Consider the following 18303-nt stretch of genomic DNA (forward strand, 5'->3'; position numbering starts at 1 on the left):
TCTCTTGGGAATTCATGAAAAAAATTCTTGAAGAAGAATTTGGACTTTGGAGAAAATGTTGGGAGAGGGATTCAAGCAATATATTCGGATCAAAAAGCAAAATTAATTGTAAATCAGGTGATAACAGATGAATGTAAGATACAGAAGGGAACAAGACAGGGATATCCTTTAACACCGTTATTATTCATTTCGGTCCTAGAAGTCCTGACAAGAAATATCAGAGCAGATGAAAATATCAGAGGAATTATGGTAGCGAAAAAGACATATAAATTGAAAGCATATGCTGATGACCTTGTAATTACAGTGGAAGACCCCAAGAATTCTCTTCCGAAAGTCCTAGAAAAAATGCAGGAATTTGGGCAGGTGGCAGGCTTCAAATTAAATAAAAATAAGACAAAGCTGTTAGTAAAAAAACCTATCAGAAAAGGATAACAAAGTATTTATCAGAGTATAGAAAAAGAGATTCATAAAAAAAGTTAAATATTTAGGAATTTGGCTCACAAGCAAGAATATAAATACAGTGATACCTCTGGTTACAAACTTAATTCGTTCTGGAGGTCCGTTCTTAACCTGAAACCATTCTTAACCTGAGGTACCACTTTAGCTAATGGGGTCTCCCGCTACTGCTGGGCTGCTGCCGTGCAATTTCAGTTCTCATCCTGAGGTAAAGTTCTTAACCCGAGGTACTGCTTCCGGGTTAGCGGAGTCTGTAACCCAAAGTGTTTGTAACCAAGGTGTTTGTAACTCGAGGTGCCACTGTATCTTTAAGGATAATTATAAAAAGATTTGGAATGAAATAAAAAGGAATCTAGAAATAAGGGGCAGAATGAGTTTATCATTATTAGGGAGAATTGCAGCGATTAAAATGAACGCATTGCCAAAAATGTTGTTTTTGTTTCAGTTAGTGCCGGTAATAAGTAACACAGCTTGCTTCAAGAAATGGCAAAAAGATATTTCAAAATTCATATGGAAGGGGAAGAAGCCAAGAATAAAATATAAATTACTAACAGACATTAGAGACAGGGGAGGCTTCACTCTTCTAGAATTTAATTATACTATGAAGCTGCTTGTGTTGCTTGGATCTGAGAATGGATTAAACTAGACAATATGGATATGTTAGATCTTGAAGGACACGATAACAGATTTGGATGGCATGCGTATTTGTGTTATGATAAAGGGAAAGTACATAAAGGATTTTATAACCATATAATTAGGAGATCACTTTTAAAAGTTTGAGAAAGATATAAAGACCTATTGGAACAAAAGACTCCATGGTAGCTGTCACCAACAGAAGCAACATCAAGAAGAAAGGTAAATAGGAAAGAAAAATGGCCTACATATAGAGATCTTTTAATAGAATGGAAATTATAATTGAAAGAGCTTGAAGACATTTGAGAATATGTAAAAGATGCAGTATTATCAATTAAATGAGGTATTTAAAGAAGATAGCAAGAAAGGGTTTAGCTACCATATACTTTATCCAGATTTCAAAGAGAAACATTGAAGATGTATAGTCTATTGCCAGTGTGGGAAACTAAAGATGAAGAGGTTAAATGTGTGATGATTAAATGGGCTCACGATTTAGGACATAACATACAAATGGAAGACTGGGAAAAGTTATGGAAAGTGAATTTTAAATTCACTGATTGCATAGCTTTGAAAGAGAATTACATGAAAATGATGTATCAATGGTATATTATTCCTGGAAAAATGGGAAGAATGTATAGAACAAGCTCCAATAAGTGTTGAAAATTTAAAGAGAAAGAAGACATATTTTATCACATGTGGTGGAATTGTAAAGTAACCAAAGCTATTGGGAAATGATTTACAATGAAATGAAAAAAATGTTTAAGATAACTTTTGTTAAAAGACCAGAAGCTTTTTTTGCTAGGCATTATGGGTCAAGACTTGCCAAAGGACTGGAAGAAACTGTTTATGTACGCTACAACAGTGGCTAAGATTTTACTAGCCCAAAAATGGAAAGACGACAAGGTACCAACGAAAGAAGAATGGCAAGTAAAACTACTGAAATGGTGCAGCTCACCAGAAAACGTAGAGATAAAGACAATAGAGACTTTTAAAAAGACTGGGAACCGTATATGATGTACCTACAGAAACAATGTAAAGAAGTAGACTCACTTGCAGAGTTTGACCAAACACTTACAATTAAGAAATCAAGTATAAAGGTTAGGAGGCAATAATTGGGAAAATAATGAAGTGGAAGACGTTATTTGGAAAACATGGTATAAAAATGATATACAGGCAATAATACTAAACTACAAATTAAGGTAGAATAAAACAAGCAGAAGAAACAAATACTTAAAGAACCAGAAGAGGAAGTTGAGGGAAGTTGGGGGTAGGGGTGGAGACTGGGATTTCTACCGACTTCCGGGTTAGCGCCATCGGCAATGGCGGAATTCCTCTGATCCAGAGGAACCCGCTCTGCAAAAACCGGGTCTTGCCGCCACGGCGAAGGCGGAGACCCTTTAAAAATCCCAGGCAGAGGAAGCCTGGGAACGTGGGATTCGGCTGACACCAGGAGCACCCCCCTACATGCAAGGAAACCCCTTTTTTGGGGATCCGAAGTGACGTGGGGTGAGTGGCGCGGTGTTTTGAATCGACCGCTATTTTTACGGAGTGAAGCCGCACAGCAGTTGCCGGAGAGCGCTGACTTTTTCCTGTGGACAATTGGACTCTAAACAAGTACCCGTGAGTAGAACGGAAAATTGGGCTAAGAAACATTTTAATTTGGCACTCAAGCGGGAAGGTCCTAAACAGGAAGTCCGCCTTCCGCTTTTGTAAATAGTCTGAAGCAAAAATTGTGCAAGCTAAAGTCTGGAAAGTTGTACATAAAGGTTTAAAATTCCTCCTGTTTTAACCATCTAAACCTCTCTTGGAAGCAGGAGTAAAGAGGGGGAATTTTGACTGTTCAAGCCTGCAGGAGAGAGAGTAAAGAAAGATAAATTTCCACCGTCTCAAACCTGGGAACCGGGTGTCAGAGACAGAGATTTTTGGTGAAGTTCATTGACTGTGAATGGAACATCTTTTGACAGATAGTTAAAGAAGAGAAACAAATTGATTCCAATGTTGCCTTTTGCATTTAAAAGAAACAAAAAATCCGAAAAATGAAAGTAATTTTCTTTTGTTGTACCTGCTTTCAAAAGATGGATACAAATAGAAATTGTCTCCTCTAGAGGGAGCTTGTTAAATTGTTGCTGGAGTCGATCTGGGGACTTTACAGCTGTGGAGATTAGGATCTTGGGACCAGACTGTCACCTTGAATAAAAATGTGTTTGGAAGACGTTTTGGTGCTTGCTTTTTGCAAGTCAAGCACTTTGTTGGAGCAGATGCATGAGAAGATGGATTTGATGACTGTTGCAGTCAAAACCTTTGGACAAACAGGGAATATTTATATAGAAACCATCCAGGAGCCAACCCAGGAACCTGTTTTGATAGAGCAAGTGCAGAAGATAATGGAGGAGGCTGCTGTTGAACCTCAAGTAACACAAATGGAGAGGCCCGAGGCCCTACAGGAGCATACGCCATTGTTGTTGAAGGCTGAATTTGGAGTGGGCCAGGGGGGGTCTGGAGTTGTGGGGGCCCTTAAGTTTGGAGGGGCTTTGAAACATGCCTTTAAATATTTTCTCGACTACACTGTTGACTGTGGGAAATGGGACTGTGGGAAATGGGCCGATCTGCTGAGGAGAGACGGAGATATTTTCGGGTTGGAACATCGCCAAGACCTACTCCTCAATGAGAAAGGAAAGAAATTAAGAAAGAGATCAGCAAAAGACAAGGTAAAGTGCAAGTACAAACAAGAAGAAGATCTGCAGAAGGGACATGGAAAAGACTTAAGAACCTCGGATATAAGATTACCAGTTTGATGGACTAGATGGAATGGACAGTAAGGACTGACATAACCCGAGACCAGGAAGAAGAGACGCTGGAGGAAGATTGGAAGAAAATTATTAAAAATTTATTTTGGGAATTAGTGTAAAATTAATGAGTATTAGGAAAAATGTTGGAATGAAAATATTTGGCTTTAGAAGAAATGATATAAGGAATTATGTACAAATATTAAGTTTTAAGCTTAAAGGTATTTTATGGTAAGATAAGGTTAAAATAAATTAAGGTAAACTGAATGACAGAATATAGTGAAAGATGGAAAGGATTTGCTGAGTTAATTAATAGGTTAGACTGTTAAGACAAACTACTCAATAAAAATTGAGAAAGATGGAAAGAATTTGCTGAAATAAATAACTAAACTAGAATACAAAAAGGGAGGTGTGAGGAGGTCGATGAAACAAGTAAATGAAGGATAAAGATATGGAATATTGGATGTGTGTTTTTATTGTTATTGTTGTATTGGCTTTTATGTTTTTTTCTCTTTTTTATGTATTGTTATGTATGTTTTGTTATTTTTTTGTTGTTTTCTACTTTTTTCTTTCTCTGTAATTTTTGAAATTTCTAATAAATATCATTTTTTTTTAAAAAAAGAGGCTGGAATTTCTATATGTGTCCCCCCTTTTTTCCCTGTGATAATGATGATTGTGTTGAATATAAGAATGTAAAACTGAATAAAAACTATTTTTATATATACAGTCATACCTCGGGTTGAAGTAGCTTCGGGATGAATATTTTCGGGTTGCGCTCCGCGGCAACCCGGAAGTAACGGAGCGCCTTACTTCTGGGTTTTGCCGCTCACGCATGCGCAGACGGTCAAAATGATGTCACACAAATGTGCGGAAGCGGTGAAATACAACCTGCGCACGCACAGATGTACAGTCGCATCTTAAGTTTACTTCAGGATGCGAATGGGGCTCCGGAACAGATCCCGTTCGTATCCAGAGGTACCACTATATACAGAATAATTCTGAAACTGGACAGGGTGCATGCAAAAGTGATATGTGTCAGATAAAAACTGATTGATCCATCCATGGGGGGAAATATTACATGGGACGTCTGCAGGGCTATTGCCAAATCCCACAGATGCATTTAACCTTTTTTCTTTCTCTTCCTTCCTTCCTGAAAGATTCGTACCATGCTACCCGAGCCTTCTTGTTCTTCGGGATGATTGCTGGAGCCATCTCTTGCATTGGACTTTGTTGCACTTTCTTTCCCTTCCAACTTGGCTCCATCTCCAAGACTAAGAGCTCAGCTATAGCCAGCCTCATTGCAGGTATCATGGGGGTTCTGAGCATCTATGTCCACACTAAGCCCAAGCCCCTGAAACCCCAGAAATCAGAGCTGTAGACTGTGTTTAAACAGATTCCGTGCCAAGAAGACTTGAGCTCAAATGAAACATATTCATTTCACAGAACACTATTGGCAGAACTAAGTTATACTCAGAATAGACCCATGGAAATTGATGGATATGAATAAGGGTGAAAAATGCCCTTCCCCCTCTCCACCTCCAGTTTCAGAGTTACAAAAGATGAGGGGGAGATGCAAAGGGCTTTCATAGCCCTGCCAGGGAGGCTGTTTTCCACCTGCTATGCTGGAGTTAGAAAGCAGCCATGTGGGGTGCCTTCAAAAGCCACACTGTGGGGAGCAGTGGCTTCCATTGAATGAAAACCACATCCCCCTTTTTAATAATAATAAATAATAATAATAATAACATTTTTTTTATTTATACCCCGCCCTCCCCGGCCAGAACCGGGCTCAGGGCTGCTAACACCAATAAAATTACAATTAAACGTAATAGAAAAAGAAAAAACAGTTAATTAAAATACGGGTTAAAATACAATTTAAAATGCAGCCTCATTTTAGTAGTAACCCATAAATCAAAACCATAAGGGAAGGGAAACATAAGGGTCAGTCTGAGTCCAAACCAAAGGCCATGAGGAACAGCTCTGTCTTGCAGGCCCTGCGGAAAGATGTCAAATCCCACAGGGCCCTAGTCTCTTGTGACAGAGCGTTCCACCAAGTCAGGACCAGTACTGAAAAGGCCCTGGCCCTAGTTGAGACTAATCTAACCTCCTTGCGGCTCGGGACCTCCAAAGTGTTGTTATTTGTGGACCTTAAGGTATACCAGAAGAGGCGGATCTAGAGTATGGCTTGCTTCTAAAACCTTGCCCCTTTCACCTCATGCTGCCACAACCAAGCAGGATGAAGAATTTGCCTGGCAGGAGGAGCAACACTGGGAGGTAGCCAGTAGCAGTTCTGGCAGATCTGTGCTTCTGGATCCTGGGAGCATGAACCACTAAGGTAGCAGGCAGAGGAGCCAGCAGAGCAGGGCAGTGGCTACCACTTGTTCTGGGTATCTGTCAGCGAAGCCCCAGTGCTGATGAGAAGCAGAGGCAGGCATAGAGAGAGAACAGTTAAAAGTGGAAGGCAGAGAGGAGTGGGAGAGCAGCTGTAAGTTGAGCTCTGAACACAGGGGAGAAAAAGGACAGGGCCAGAGTGAAAGGCTGCTGCATGAGAGCTCAAATAGTGAGTCAGATCTTGGAATGCAGGAAGTATTCTCTCCCAAATCTTGTTGGATCACAAAAGTGGCCGAGACACGTGAAAGATACCAGAAAAGAAGGCGAGGGCTTCTGTGTTGGGGAAGGAGGAGGAGCTCAGTCCGGGCAACTCCATCTCCTGGGGAGGACGATGAGTAGAGGAGCTCCATCCTAGTTTGTTGTTTTAGCAATAAATCTGAAATAATTAAAAGCCAGAGTCGTCTCACGTTTGTGGGAGAGACCAAGCTGTAACATTATCCCTCTACATATCACCTGGGCCTCCCATTCACCACCATATTTTACATCGCTACCGGTCTGTGTTCGAGTGAACTGCAGAGTGATGACACACTTACTTTTTTATTGTATGTAACTGATACGTATATTAAAAAGTTAAACAATTTAATATGAAAATGGTGTGAAAAATAACAAGCATAATGTTATGTACTGAATTGAATAGGATCCAAACTGCAGCAGTCTGATTGGTCTTAGAACAATAGGATCCAAACTGCAGCAGTCTGATTGGTCCTAGAACAATAGGATCCAAAAGGCAGCAGCAGTCTGATTGGTCTTAGAACAATTCAGCAGTATGATTGGTTGGCAGGAACCACCCAATCATGCTCCAGATAGAAGTGAATCCACAACCTGATTGGCTTACAGTAGAATTCCAGTAGAAATATCCACCATGCATACTGACGCTACCAATTTTGTATAAATAGAATTTTTTAAAAATGCTTATTTTTTCTCTCAGTGACTGCTGTGTGCAAAATGATTTTAAAAATAAATGAAATAAAAACAACATCCAAATACTCTCAGAGTTTCATGGTAAAGGTAAAGGGACCCCTGACCATTAGGTCCAGTCGTGACTGACTCTGGGGTTGCGGCGCTCATCTCGCTTTATTGGCCGAGGGAGCCAGCGTACAGCTTCCGGGTCATGTGGCCAGCATGACTAAGCCGCTTCTGGTGAAACCAGAGCAGCGCACGGAAACGCCGTTTACCTTCCCGCTGGAGTGGTACCTATTTATCTACTTGCACTTTGACGTGCTTTCAAACTGCTAGGTTGGCAGGAGCTGGGACCGAGCAGCGGGAGCTCACCCTGTTGCGGGGATTCGAACCGCCGACCTTCTGATTGGCAAGTCCTAGGCTCTGTGGTTTAACCCACAGAGCCACCTGCATCCCCAGTTTCATGAGTTGCTCTCAAATGGGGGCAGGAAACCTGTGTTTGGCAGATTCCTCTCTTCATTTAACACAAGGTTGGCACCATGAAGCTTACAGTCTCTGAATTATAGATAAGTGGAGAGACAGGATTGTGATCCATCTCTAGACCAGGGTTTCCTAAACTTTGGTCTCCAGCTGTTGTTGGACTACAACTCCCATCATCCCTAAGTAGCAGGCCCAGTGATCAGGGATCATGGGAATTGTAATCCAACAACAGCTGGAGACCCAAGTTTGGTAAACACTGGACTAGACAATCCATTAGATGTTACAACAAAAACCAGCCTGATACAAAGAGAATGGGGAAACACTGCTGTAGGTCAAGATGAGGGGGCTTCTTTAGTCCCATGGCCGCCATCTCTTATTTGGCAACCATTTTGGGGGGCCGTGTCACTCTTACTTTCATAGAACAGACCACATTCCACCCATGCAAAAGGCAGAGGTTTCTACACTGCTAGAATCACACACACATGGAGCTCATTTCTCACTTGTTACAAAACATACAGTGGTACCTCGGGTTACAGACTCCGCTAACCCAGAAATAGTACCTCGGGTTAAGAACTTTGCTTCAGAATGAGAACAGAAATTGCGTGGAGGCCCCATTAGCTAAAGTGGTGCTTCAGGTTAAGAACAGTTTCAGGTTAAGAATGGACCTCCAGAACGAATCAAGTTCTTAACCTGAGGTACCACTGTATTCAGGTAAGAGCTGTAGCTCGGAGGCAGAACAAGGACTCTGCATGCAGAAGAACTCAGGTTCAGTCCTAGGTATCTCCAGGTTGGGATGGGAAAGACCCATGCCACAAATTCTGGAAGACTGCTGCTAGTAGACAATACTGAGCTTGATGGCAGTGGGGGCGTGGCCAAGCTGTTCTGCTTTTCTCCCCATCTTCCTCTCTTGCACAGATACCATGAAAATTTAAGGACTGCCTCTTTACAAATACTTAGTATATAACTAAATTGAAAATGGGTCCCTGCTGTCACAGTCATTTCTCTGATGGGAGAAATGTTGTGTGGCCCCCTGGAAAAGAGGAGACTGAGAGGATATATTATAGCCATCTTCTAATATCTCAAAGGCTGTCACATGGAAGATGGAGCAAGCTTGTTTTCTCCTGCTCTGGAGGGTAGGACTCGAACCAATGGTTAGATGAAAGGAGATTCTGACTGAACATCAGGAAGAACTTTCTGACAGTAAGAACTGTTTGACAGTGGAAGGGTCTCTCCCGGGAGGTTGCGGACTCTCCTTCCTTGGAGGTTTCTAAGCAGAGGTTGGATGGCCATCTGTCATGGATGCTTTAAGTTAGAATCCTACATTGCAGGGGTTCGGACTAGATGACCCTCGGGATCCCTTCCAACTCTGCAATTCCATGATTCTATTATTATTATTATTATTATTATTATTATTATTATTATCATATGAGCTGACTTGATGTACATCCCTTGCAAACCATCCAGAGAACCCAGAATACAGTCGTACCTTGGTTGTCAAACAGCTTAGTTCCCGAACGTTTTGGTTCCCAAAGTTAATGCCGCAAACCCGGAAGTGACTGTTCCGGTTTGCCAACTATTTTTGGAAGCTGAATGTCCGATGGGGCTTCTGCATCTTCTGATTGGCTGCAGGAGTTTCCTGCAGCCAATCAGAATTCGCGCTTTGGTTTTCAAATGTTTTGGAAGTCTAACGGACTTCCGGAATGGATTTCATTCGACTTCCAAGGTACAACTGTATATGGATATTGGATGAATTTTTTAAACAACAACAACAACAAGAGACCATAATAATAGATACATTTAGGCTGAATTCTGAATTACAGCTCCCACGATCTCTCACTGAGGCTGTGCTGTAGTCAGGGGCGCCAACTATAGAGGGCTGAAGCCCCTTCAATATTTGAGGTCAAGGGGTGAGGCCATCCCAGAATTGAGGGGGCTCCAAACAAATCAGCCTCTTGCCTGCACCCTCTGCACTCCCCATCCCCTGCCACCGGGGGGGGGGGTGAGTGCTGGCACACCAGACAGGAGCAGACGCATGTAGGTTGATCTTTACTTTCCATGCTTTGCAGCCCCTGCCACTGTCAGGGCACAATGGGTAATTCTGCGGGGGGGAGGGGAGCCTGAGTCCCCCCCACGACTGCATACCCGAGGCAACAACTGGCACCCTCCACCCGGTGCATGAAGTTGTGCGTATGATGTCACACAATGCTGGACCCCCTTGATGTCGGCACCCCTGGATGTTCAGTGACATCTGGAAAGCGGAAGGTCTAGCGCCTGGGCTTAGCTCAGAGCGCACTGCCTGATGACATCATCTGTTTGTGACAGCACAATGTTCAGAAGGCGTCACGTAGCACGTGCGACTTTGGAGCAGTGGCAGTTGGCCATTGGCTGGGCAAGTGGCACTTCAGCAGGGCAGCGCACACCCATGCTCAGTCAGCAGCACGCCTGAAGTAACGTGAACGTCTCCCTTCCCTGGGCTCATCATCCCGAATCTGCTTTGCAGTCGCAGAACCGACGTTTCCATCAATGTGCAGCCTGGAGGTTATCACAGAGATTTTTGCTGTCATCTGCTTTGCGCTTCACATCGCTGCTGTGTCCTCAGAGCACTGGCTAACGAACGTCAATGCGCACATGGGGCTGTGGGCAGGTTGCCATGGAACACAGTGTGTGTTGTTTGGGATAGAAGTTCCACGTAAGTTCGTCTTTGCCTTGGGCTATGAGTACTGGAGGTGTAGTACCCTGAAGCGACTTAGAGCTGTTCTTATTACAGTTGTGACCGACTCTGGGGTTGCGGCGCTCATCTCGCTTTATTGGCCGAAGGAGCTGGTGTACAGCTTCCGGGTCATGTGGCCAGCATGATTAAGGCGCTTCTGGCAAACCAGAGCAACGCACGGAAACACTGTTTACCTTCCTGCCGGAGCGGTGCCTATTTATCTACTTGCACTTTGACATGCTTTCGAACTGCTAGGTTGGCAGGAGCTGGGACCGAGCAGCGGGAGCTCACCCCGTTGCGGGGATTCGAACCGCCGACCTTCTGATCGGCAAGTCCTAGGCTCAGTGGCTTAACCCACAGCGCCACCCGCGTCCCCTTATTATTTATTACCCCAGTGCTATTTTTCCAGAAGAGGAGGTGCCACAGCTCCCCCCGAATGCCTGCCTTGGTCTCTTATGATGTCCATGGTGCCCACCTGAGAGGTGCCGGAACTGAGTTCTGGCTGAAAAAAAGCTCTGACTTACGCTATGTATGTGCTGCTCTTCAGAAGCATCACTTTACAAAATATTCATGTTACAATAGAGTGGCTAAGACAACTTGTTTGCTAGCAAAAAGCTGCTCCTCCTTCCTTCCCCTCGGAGCAAGATGGTCTTTCAGATATTTCTGTGGGAGCTGGGTGGTGACAGTTCTTAAAGCTTCTTTCCTCAGTCCTCTTCATTTTGAACGTTTCCTGCAGTTTATTCCTTCAGTCTGCTGATAGTTCAGAGTGGCTAGGGATAATGCTACACAGACACATACACGGTGCCAGATTAAACCCAGTGAAGGCCCCTGGGCAGTTGAAATCAGGAGGGATCATAATTTATCTTGTGCGCTCTAGTGGGATAACATTGAGGGAGCAGATAAAAACTGACCTTTCTGTCCCTGGAGGGAAATATTGCAGGGAAGTTGGCTACGCTATCGTCCAGTCCCACTGATACATTTAACCCCTGATCTCTCTTTCCTCCGTCTAGCATACCTGCAGGCTACCCGAACCTTGATGTTGTTGGCGTTGTTAGCTGGAAGCTTCTCTTTGTTTAGCATTACTTCCATCTTCTTCCAGTGCCCCTTTGGCTGCATCTCCAAACCAAGGATCTCAACAATATTCAGCACCATCGCAGGTATGGTGGGGGTGTCATAAGCATCTGCTTCCACAGACAGCCAAGCTGTAGCTCAGGGCTAGAGCATCTGCTCTGCAGGGAGAAGGTCTCGGCTTCGGTCCTCAGCATCTCCATGAAGAAGAGACCCCTGGCCTCAATCCCCCAGAGCTGCTGTCTGCCACTTTAGGCAGTACTGGGTGAGATAGGCCAATGGTTAGGACTCAGCATAAGGCAGCTTCCTATGTTCCTTTGTATTTGGTAACTAGCTCAAAGCCAACCCTTGACAAAGAAAATAACCCCCCACTCCCCAGATCCTATGCCAAGAAGGCTTGAGCTGAAATGGAAAGCTGAAATCAATACACATGGCGAACTTAAGTCCATTGAATACAAGGTGTCTCCTCTGATTAGGGCTGATACCACCCAAAATCCAGCAAAAAAAAATTTTAGATGGCCTTAAAGATGTGCACAGGATTACAACCCATAAACTGGCTTGAAAAGGGAATCCTGCAAATTCATGGATGATAAGGCTTATCAGAGGGTTGCAACAGGTTTGGCAGCCTCTGGGATTGGGAAAAAGAAGAACAGGAAATTTATTTATGCTATCCAACGTCTTTCTCCAATGTGGCTCACCCTCACAACAACCCTGTGGGCTGAGAGGATTTGACTGGATCAAGGTCACCCAGTGAGCTTCATGGTGGAGGGGAATCTGAAACCTGGTTTCCCGGGTCCTAGTCTAACATTCCAACAACTATGCCATACTGGCTGTCAAGCAAGCATAAAGGTAAAGGTAAAGGGACCCCTGACCATTAGGTCCAGTCATGACCAACTCTGGGGTTGCAGTGCTCATCTCGCTTTATTCGCCGAGGGAGCCGGCGTACAGCTTCCAGGTCATGTGGCCAGCGTAACTAAGCCACTTCTGGCGAACCAGAGCAGTGCATGGAAACGCTATTTACCTTCCCACTGGAGCAGTACCTATTTATCTACTTGCACTTTGACGTGCTTTCAAACTGCTAGGTTGGCAGGAGCAGGGACCGAGCAATGGGAGCTCACCCCATCGCGGAGATTCAAACCGCAGACCTTCTGATCAGCAAGCCCTAGGCTCTGTGGTTTGAACCCACAGCACTATTACTGAGCTCAACATAGGAAGCCTTATATTGAATCAGCCCAGTACTCATACCCTCCAAGTGTCCTTATTTCCCAGGGACGGTGCCAGAATGATGAAAGCTATCCCGACTTCTGATTTGATCCAGGAATGTCTCTATTTCCTCCCCAAATGCTGCTGCCACTGAGCTTGGGGAGGAGGATGAGCTGGTGCTTACCCTGAGCAGCAGTGGTGGCTGCAAGGGAGCACCCCATGCCTCTCCATGGCAGCTGCCAACCTCCTCCCTTAGACAGCTCTTAGCAGTTGTTGGAGAGAGAGCAAAGAGGAGGAGAGGCTGCCGCCACTGAGGCCCAGCTAATGCACCAGCTCTGAGGCGCAGGCAGAGGGCAGGATGAAAGAGGGGGAAGAGTGGAATGCAAAGAGCCTAGAATTTCTTTTTATAAATGCCTCGTGCATCCACATCTAATCTTGCCCCTTTCTAAAAGTTATGTACTGGTATGTGCCAAAGAATACAGTAAAATTGGGATTAAGGAGTTTTCTCAGGACAGCAGAGGGTGTGTCAGAGACCAGGCTGAGGAGAGCTACTCTGATGAGGAATGGTGTCCAGGATGCAGATGCCCAGGAGCAGCGGAGCATTATAGATTTGGAGCAGTGGTTTGCAGAGGGAACTAGTTTGGAAGACAACAGCTGGGCAGAACTCAGTGGGGAACAGCTAGGAGGAGAAGAACAGGGAGAGAGAGAATTAACAGACTGGAAAGTGTCCAAGTGCTCAGTCCAAGGTCAAGGATAGCTACACAGAAAACCAAATGGTTGTGAGATCAGCTTGCCAGATGAGGAAGTGATGGGGGGGTGGCTTGGGGGGGAAGTGGGTGGAAACTTTAATTGGGAGCACCTTTCTTCTGAGAATGGAGTCTTTGTTCTTTCACTGTGAACATCAAATTCTCTTTAACTGATTGATAAGAGACTAATTTCACTTTGTTCTGCTTTCCACGGCCAAACGGAGGGAGGAAGCCGCTTCCTCGAAGCCTGACAGGGTTGTGTCCTGGTGGTGTAGTGGGGTGGGGAAACAAAAATTGGGGAGGTTGAGGACGGTCAGTTGGGTTTGTGAGAAATGTCCCTATTTTCACCTGAGGACTGTTGGAGGGTATGAGTACTGTCTACACTGACAGGTAGCAGTTCTCCAGGGATTCAGGCAGGAAACATTTCCAGCTTGGATGAACTCAGGATTGAACCAGTTGTTCTGCTTTACACATCAACTGTGCGTGTTTCTCAGAGGAATCAGATCGACACCGGGGGGAAGGGGAGCCTGGGCTATATGAGGCTCTAAGGAGTTTTATTTGCTCCTAGGCTTATTTGTTCTGATTTCTGTATGCGTCTTCACCAGCCATATGCGACCAACTGATCATTCGGGGTGGTCCCTGTACTTGGCCTGGGCCTCGATTCCTCTGTGCCTTGTAACTGGTGAGTATGCGTGGCATGGGACATACTGAAATGTATTCACAGAATCTGAAATATACTCAGAGTCGAGTGTGGATTTCATGCTCTTTATTCAGCTCATAGTAGTGAGGAATGTAAGTTTCCCCGAACTGTCTGCTTTATATACATTATTTACACAATGGGCCCCATGTGATTGGCTAATTCTGGGATTCTCCTGTAGGCCAATCAGGTTGCGGATTCACTTCCACCTGGAGTTGGATTGGGTGGCTCCTGCAGACCATTCAGACTGCTGCATTCTGGATCCTATTGTTCTAGGACCAATCAGAGTGCTGCATTCTGGATCCTATTGTTCTAGGACCAATCAGACTGCTGCATTTTGGAGCCTATTCAACTCAGTACATAACAGAATCGTAGAGCTGGAAGGAACCACAAGGGTCAGGGCTGTTTTTACCCAGGGGTGCAAGGGGTGCGGGGTACCCCAGTGTTGAAATCTGGGGGGGCGCCAGGTGCCCATTGCTGAAGCCGCTTAAGCTCTTAACTGCCTACCTGTTATGAAATAATTTGAGGCATCTTGTGTGAAGGCGTCACGGGGCCGGGGAGGGGTGCACGCCGATGGCGGTAGCCCGGCTGTGGCCACATGGCTGCACCCAGGGGACCCTGGCCCTCCCGCTGGCTTGCGAGGAGGTGCTTCCCAGAAGCGCTTGTCCGCAGCTGAGGCTCTTCTTCCTCGCTGAGGTGCCGGTGCTGCGGGAGGGGCAGGAGCAAGCGGGGACCCCCTTGGGCAGGAGCAGGTCACAGAGGGCAGCCAGAGGAGCTGCAACTTGGCGAGCCTGAGGCAGTCTGGAGCAGCGCTCGCCCCACTGCCAGTGCCGTGCACGGCTAGCATTGCGCAGGCGGCGCTGAGTCAGCCCCATGCCTGGCAGGCTGCTTGCTGCTCCCCCTGGCTTGGCCCAGCCCCCGCCCACAACTGCAGGGGGGGGGGAGAGAGAAGCATCTCCAGAACAAAGAAGGGGCAGCAAGGTGTGCTTCCTCCTGTTCCACCGCCTTCAAGACCCTGCTTCCCTCCTCCGGCCCCGCCATCATATGAACAGGCCTCTCCCTGACACTTTCATGATGGGCCATAGATTATTTAATGGCCATAGGCCTAAGCAAAGAGGAATGTTTTTGCCTGGCGTCTAAAGACATGTAATGAGGGTGCCAGGCGAGCCTCTATGGAGAGAGCATTCCACAATCAAAGAGCCACCACAGAAAAGGTCCATTCCCTTGTTGCCACCCTCTGAACCTCTTGTGAAGGAGCCACACGAAGAAGGGCCTCATCCATTCCTAGACACTTCCAGTTACCGTACTTTTCTGGCTGTAAGACGCCCCCTTGTATAAGACTCCCCCTATTTTGGGGGACTAAAAATTTCAAAAATGGTGGTGTGGAGATTCCCCAAAGTTGTTGAGCTTTAACCTCAGTGGTCGCAGAGGGGTCTTTGCAGCCCATGCTTTGATCCTCTTGCTGCGCCGCCTTACTCCGCCCTCCTTTTCCCCCTCCTGTCTTGGTCCAGCCTCGGACTCACCGGGACTGTAAAAGCTATTGCAAGGCAACCCTCTCGGAATCCCTGTGTGAGCGCTGCATGTGGGAGACTTCTACCTGCGCGTCCAAACGTGCCTCTCGCTCCCCTCCTCCTCCATGGGGCTGGGGGAAGGGCGCTAATTAATCAGCCGTTTACCTCAGTGCCTCGCATGTTCTTGGTGCACTTGAATGGCCACGCAAAAGCTTCAATTAGATTTTTTTTAAATTGTGCAACGCCATCCATAGAAATGCACCAAGGCTATCAAGCTAACCTATTTATTTGGTGGGAAATGCATATGTTCTTAAATCTGCCATTACAGGCATTGCAAAAGCCACCTATTCTCTGTCCCCTCGCCAAAAAAAGCAGCAAAAGGACGGCCAATTGCCGCAACGACAGCCAATCAATACCAGCCCTTGACGCAGCCACCAATAACATTCTCCGACTCATGGCAGCAACCAATCCCACGTCCCCTCAATGCACTATCCATGTATAAGATTACCCCTAATTTTCAACATGATTTTTGAAGGAGAAAACTTCGTCTTGTACACGGAAAAGTATGGTATATCCAGGACTAGCAGCTTGTGGAAGGCTCAAAATGCACCAACTATGCAGAAGAGAATAGTCCTATCCAAAGATATTCTACTTGGAGATGCCAACATCTTTAAGTTGGACTAGCACTAGATTGGACTAGCCCTAGCACTATTGGGTTGCATTTTGGCCTGTCAGAATGGTAGAATTTGGAGGATCAGAGCATGATCCTACCTGTGAACCAGAGATATTGCTGGGATCACAGATCCACATGTCTCAGAAGGTGTATCATTCTGCTCCACCTATTGCCTCAACCAATCCCTTTTCTTTCCTGACAGGTGGGACTGCTTTGGTACTGGATACTGCGATGTTAGACTGAGCAAGAGGATGTGACTGTTCTGCCATTTCTGATGTCGTCTGAAGCTATATTGATAAGGTGTGGTGCACTGGGGGCGAGCTGGACCTGGAAGAAGAGGCTGTATTTTTTCCTTAGTGGCAGAATTGATGCATTATTTGTGCCCCCCCTTTATAATATTATTGTTATATATTTTGGAAAGTGGTTTGTCCCTTTGTCCTCTGTGAGTTTGAACACTTCTAATGATATTGTCACCAAAAAGCAGGAGCCAGCTTTTATCTGTCAGGATACCACCATTTTCAATCCAGATAGTAGAACATAATGGTCCAAACCAAAGAAGATATTGCCAGATGTGCCACAGTGATTTCCAAGAATGAGGTGCTGCTTTTGGTCAATGTTTGGAAACTGCCGCCTGCTATTTTAATTCATGATGGCAGGCTGAAATGCTCCCAACTGCACTGGTTATATACCGTATTTTTCACTCTATAAGGCGCACACGGCCACAAGACGCACCTAGTTTTAGAAGAGGAGAACAAGAAAAAAAAAATTCTCTCCCTCTCTGCACAGCGCCCCTTCAGCGAAGCGGCAGGAGAGGCGGTGCCCCTTCCATTTCTCCTACCACTTCGCTGAAGGGACGATGTGCAGAGAGGGAAAGCTGTGGGAAAGCTGTCTCCAAATTATTCCACCAGTTGTGGGAAGTGTGGCTGGTAGGAAGAAACAGAAAAAGAAAAGAGAAGAGAAGAGAAGAGAAGAGAAGAGAAGAGAAGAGAAGAGAAGAGAAGAAAAGAAAAGGGCTCTCTTCCCACCTTCCAACCAGCTGCATTTCCTGGTGATGCCTAATAAGACCAGGAGCAAAGAACAACATGAAATTATACCCTATTTTCAAGAGGGAGAATATATATAATTTTTTAGAAAAATGGGGAAAGGGAGAACTAACCCCAGTTACTTTCAATGACCCATGGGGGGAAAAACCCAAGAAGAATAAAACCAAAAAGAAAGTTAAATTCAGGAGAACATTACATGATTTCATGAATATTAAAGTAAATGTTGAAAAAGCATTTTAACTAGCAGATTTGCTTACTCTGTAAAGCTGCATACCAGAGTAAGGATCCTTATGCTGAAGGTTACATGGTCAATAATCATTTGAGGTTATTTCAGAATCACCAGATATTATCCCATCTTCCTAAGATACCACTTAAGAGAACATGGGGAGGCACAGTTTCTCCCCTTACAGTACTTTTGGAGAAGCCGAAATATATGAATATTGAATGTGTGTGTGTGTGTGTGTTTTATAAAAAAAGATTCAAAAATGCTGATGTTTACTTACAAACCATCCAGAAAACCCAAAGTTTATTGAATGCAATAATAAATTCATTTAGGCTGAGTTCTGAATCACAACTCCCATGGCCATTAGCCATGCTTGCTGGGGCTGATGGGAGTTGTAGTTCAGCAACATCTAGGGAATCAAAGGTTTTGTACCTACCTGGCCAATCGCAGTGTGGACAGCCTGATGACGCCTTCTGTTTATGACAGCACAGTCTGCTGTAGGCCTCTCACCTGATGTGCAGTTTCGCCACTGGCTGGGCTGGGGGCACTTCAGAAAGGCAACCCCCCCCCAAACCAGGCAGCAACCAATCTAGAATAACACAAATATCTCAGAGCCTAGAACTTGCCGATCAGAAGGTCAGCGGTTCGAATACCTGCAATGGGGTGAGCTCCTGTTGCTCGGTCCCTGCTTCTGCCAACCTAGCAGTTCGAAAGCACGTCAAAGTGCAAGTAGATAAATAGGTACCACTCCAGTGGGAAGGTAAACGGCATTTCCGTGCGCTATTC

The 18303-nt window shown here is 45.3% G+C and overlaps 1 protein-coding gene across 1 annotated transcript; it reads left to right on the forward strand.

Moving 5' to 3' along the window:
- Positions 1-9991: 9991 nt before the first annotated feature.
- LOC310851984 (protein NKG7-like) lies at positions 9992-16671 on the forward strand. The gene is made up of 4 exons (XM_083754697.1): positions 9992-10332; positions 11364-11510; positions 13939-14052; positions 16454-16671. The coding sequence occupies exons 1-4, from the start codon at positions 10167-10169 to the stop codon at positions 16492-16494; spliced, it is 468 nt and encodes a 155-aa protein (XP_083610823.1). The 5' UTR covers positions 9992-10166; the 3' UTR covers positions 16495-16671.
- The last annotated feature ends 1632 nt before the right edge of the window (positions 16672-18303 follow it).

Source organism: Podarcis gaigeae, assembly GCF_964106915.1.
Source record: "Podarcis gaigeae genome assembly, chromosome: 8".
Lineage (NCBI taxonomy): Eukaryota > Metazoa > Chordata > Lepidosauria > Squamata > Lacertidae > Podarcis > Podarcis gaigeae.

Coding starts and splice junctions, on each gene's coding strand:
- LOC310851984 (XM_083754697.1), top strand. CDS start 10,167: ATGTGCAGCCTGGAGGTTATCACAGAGATTTTTGCTGTCATCTGCTTT. Junction 10,333..11,363: donor GTTTGGGATAGAAGTTCCAC/GTAAGTTCGTCT, acceptor TCCTCCGTCTAG/CATACCTGCAGGCTACCCGA. Junction 11,511..13,938: donor AATATTCAGCACCATCGCAG/GTATGGTGGGGG, acceptor ATTTGCTCCTAG/GCTTATTTGTTCTGATTTCT.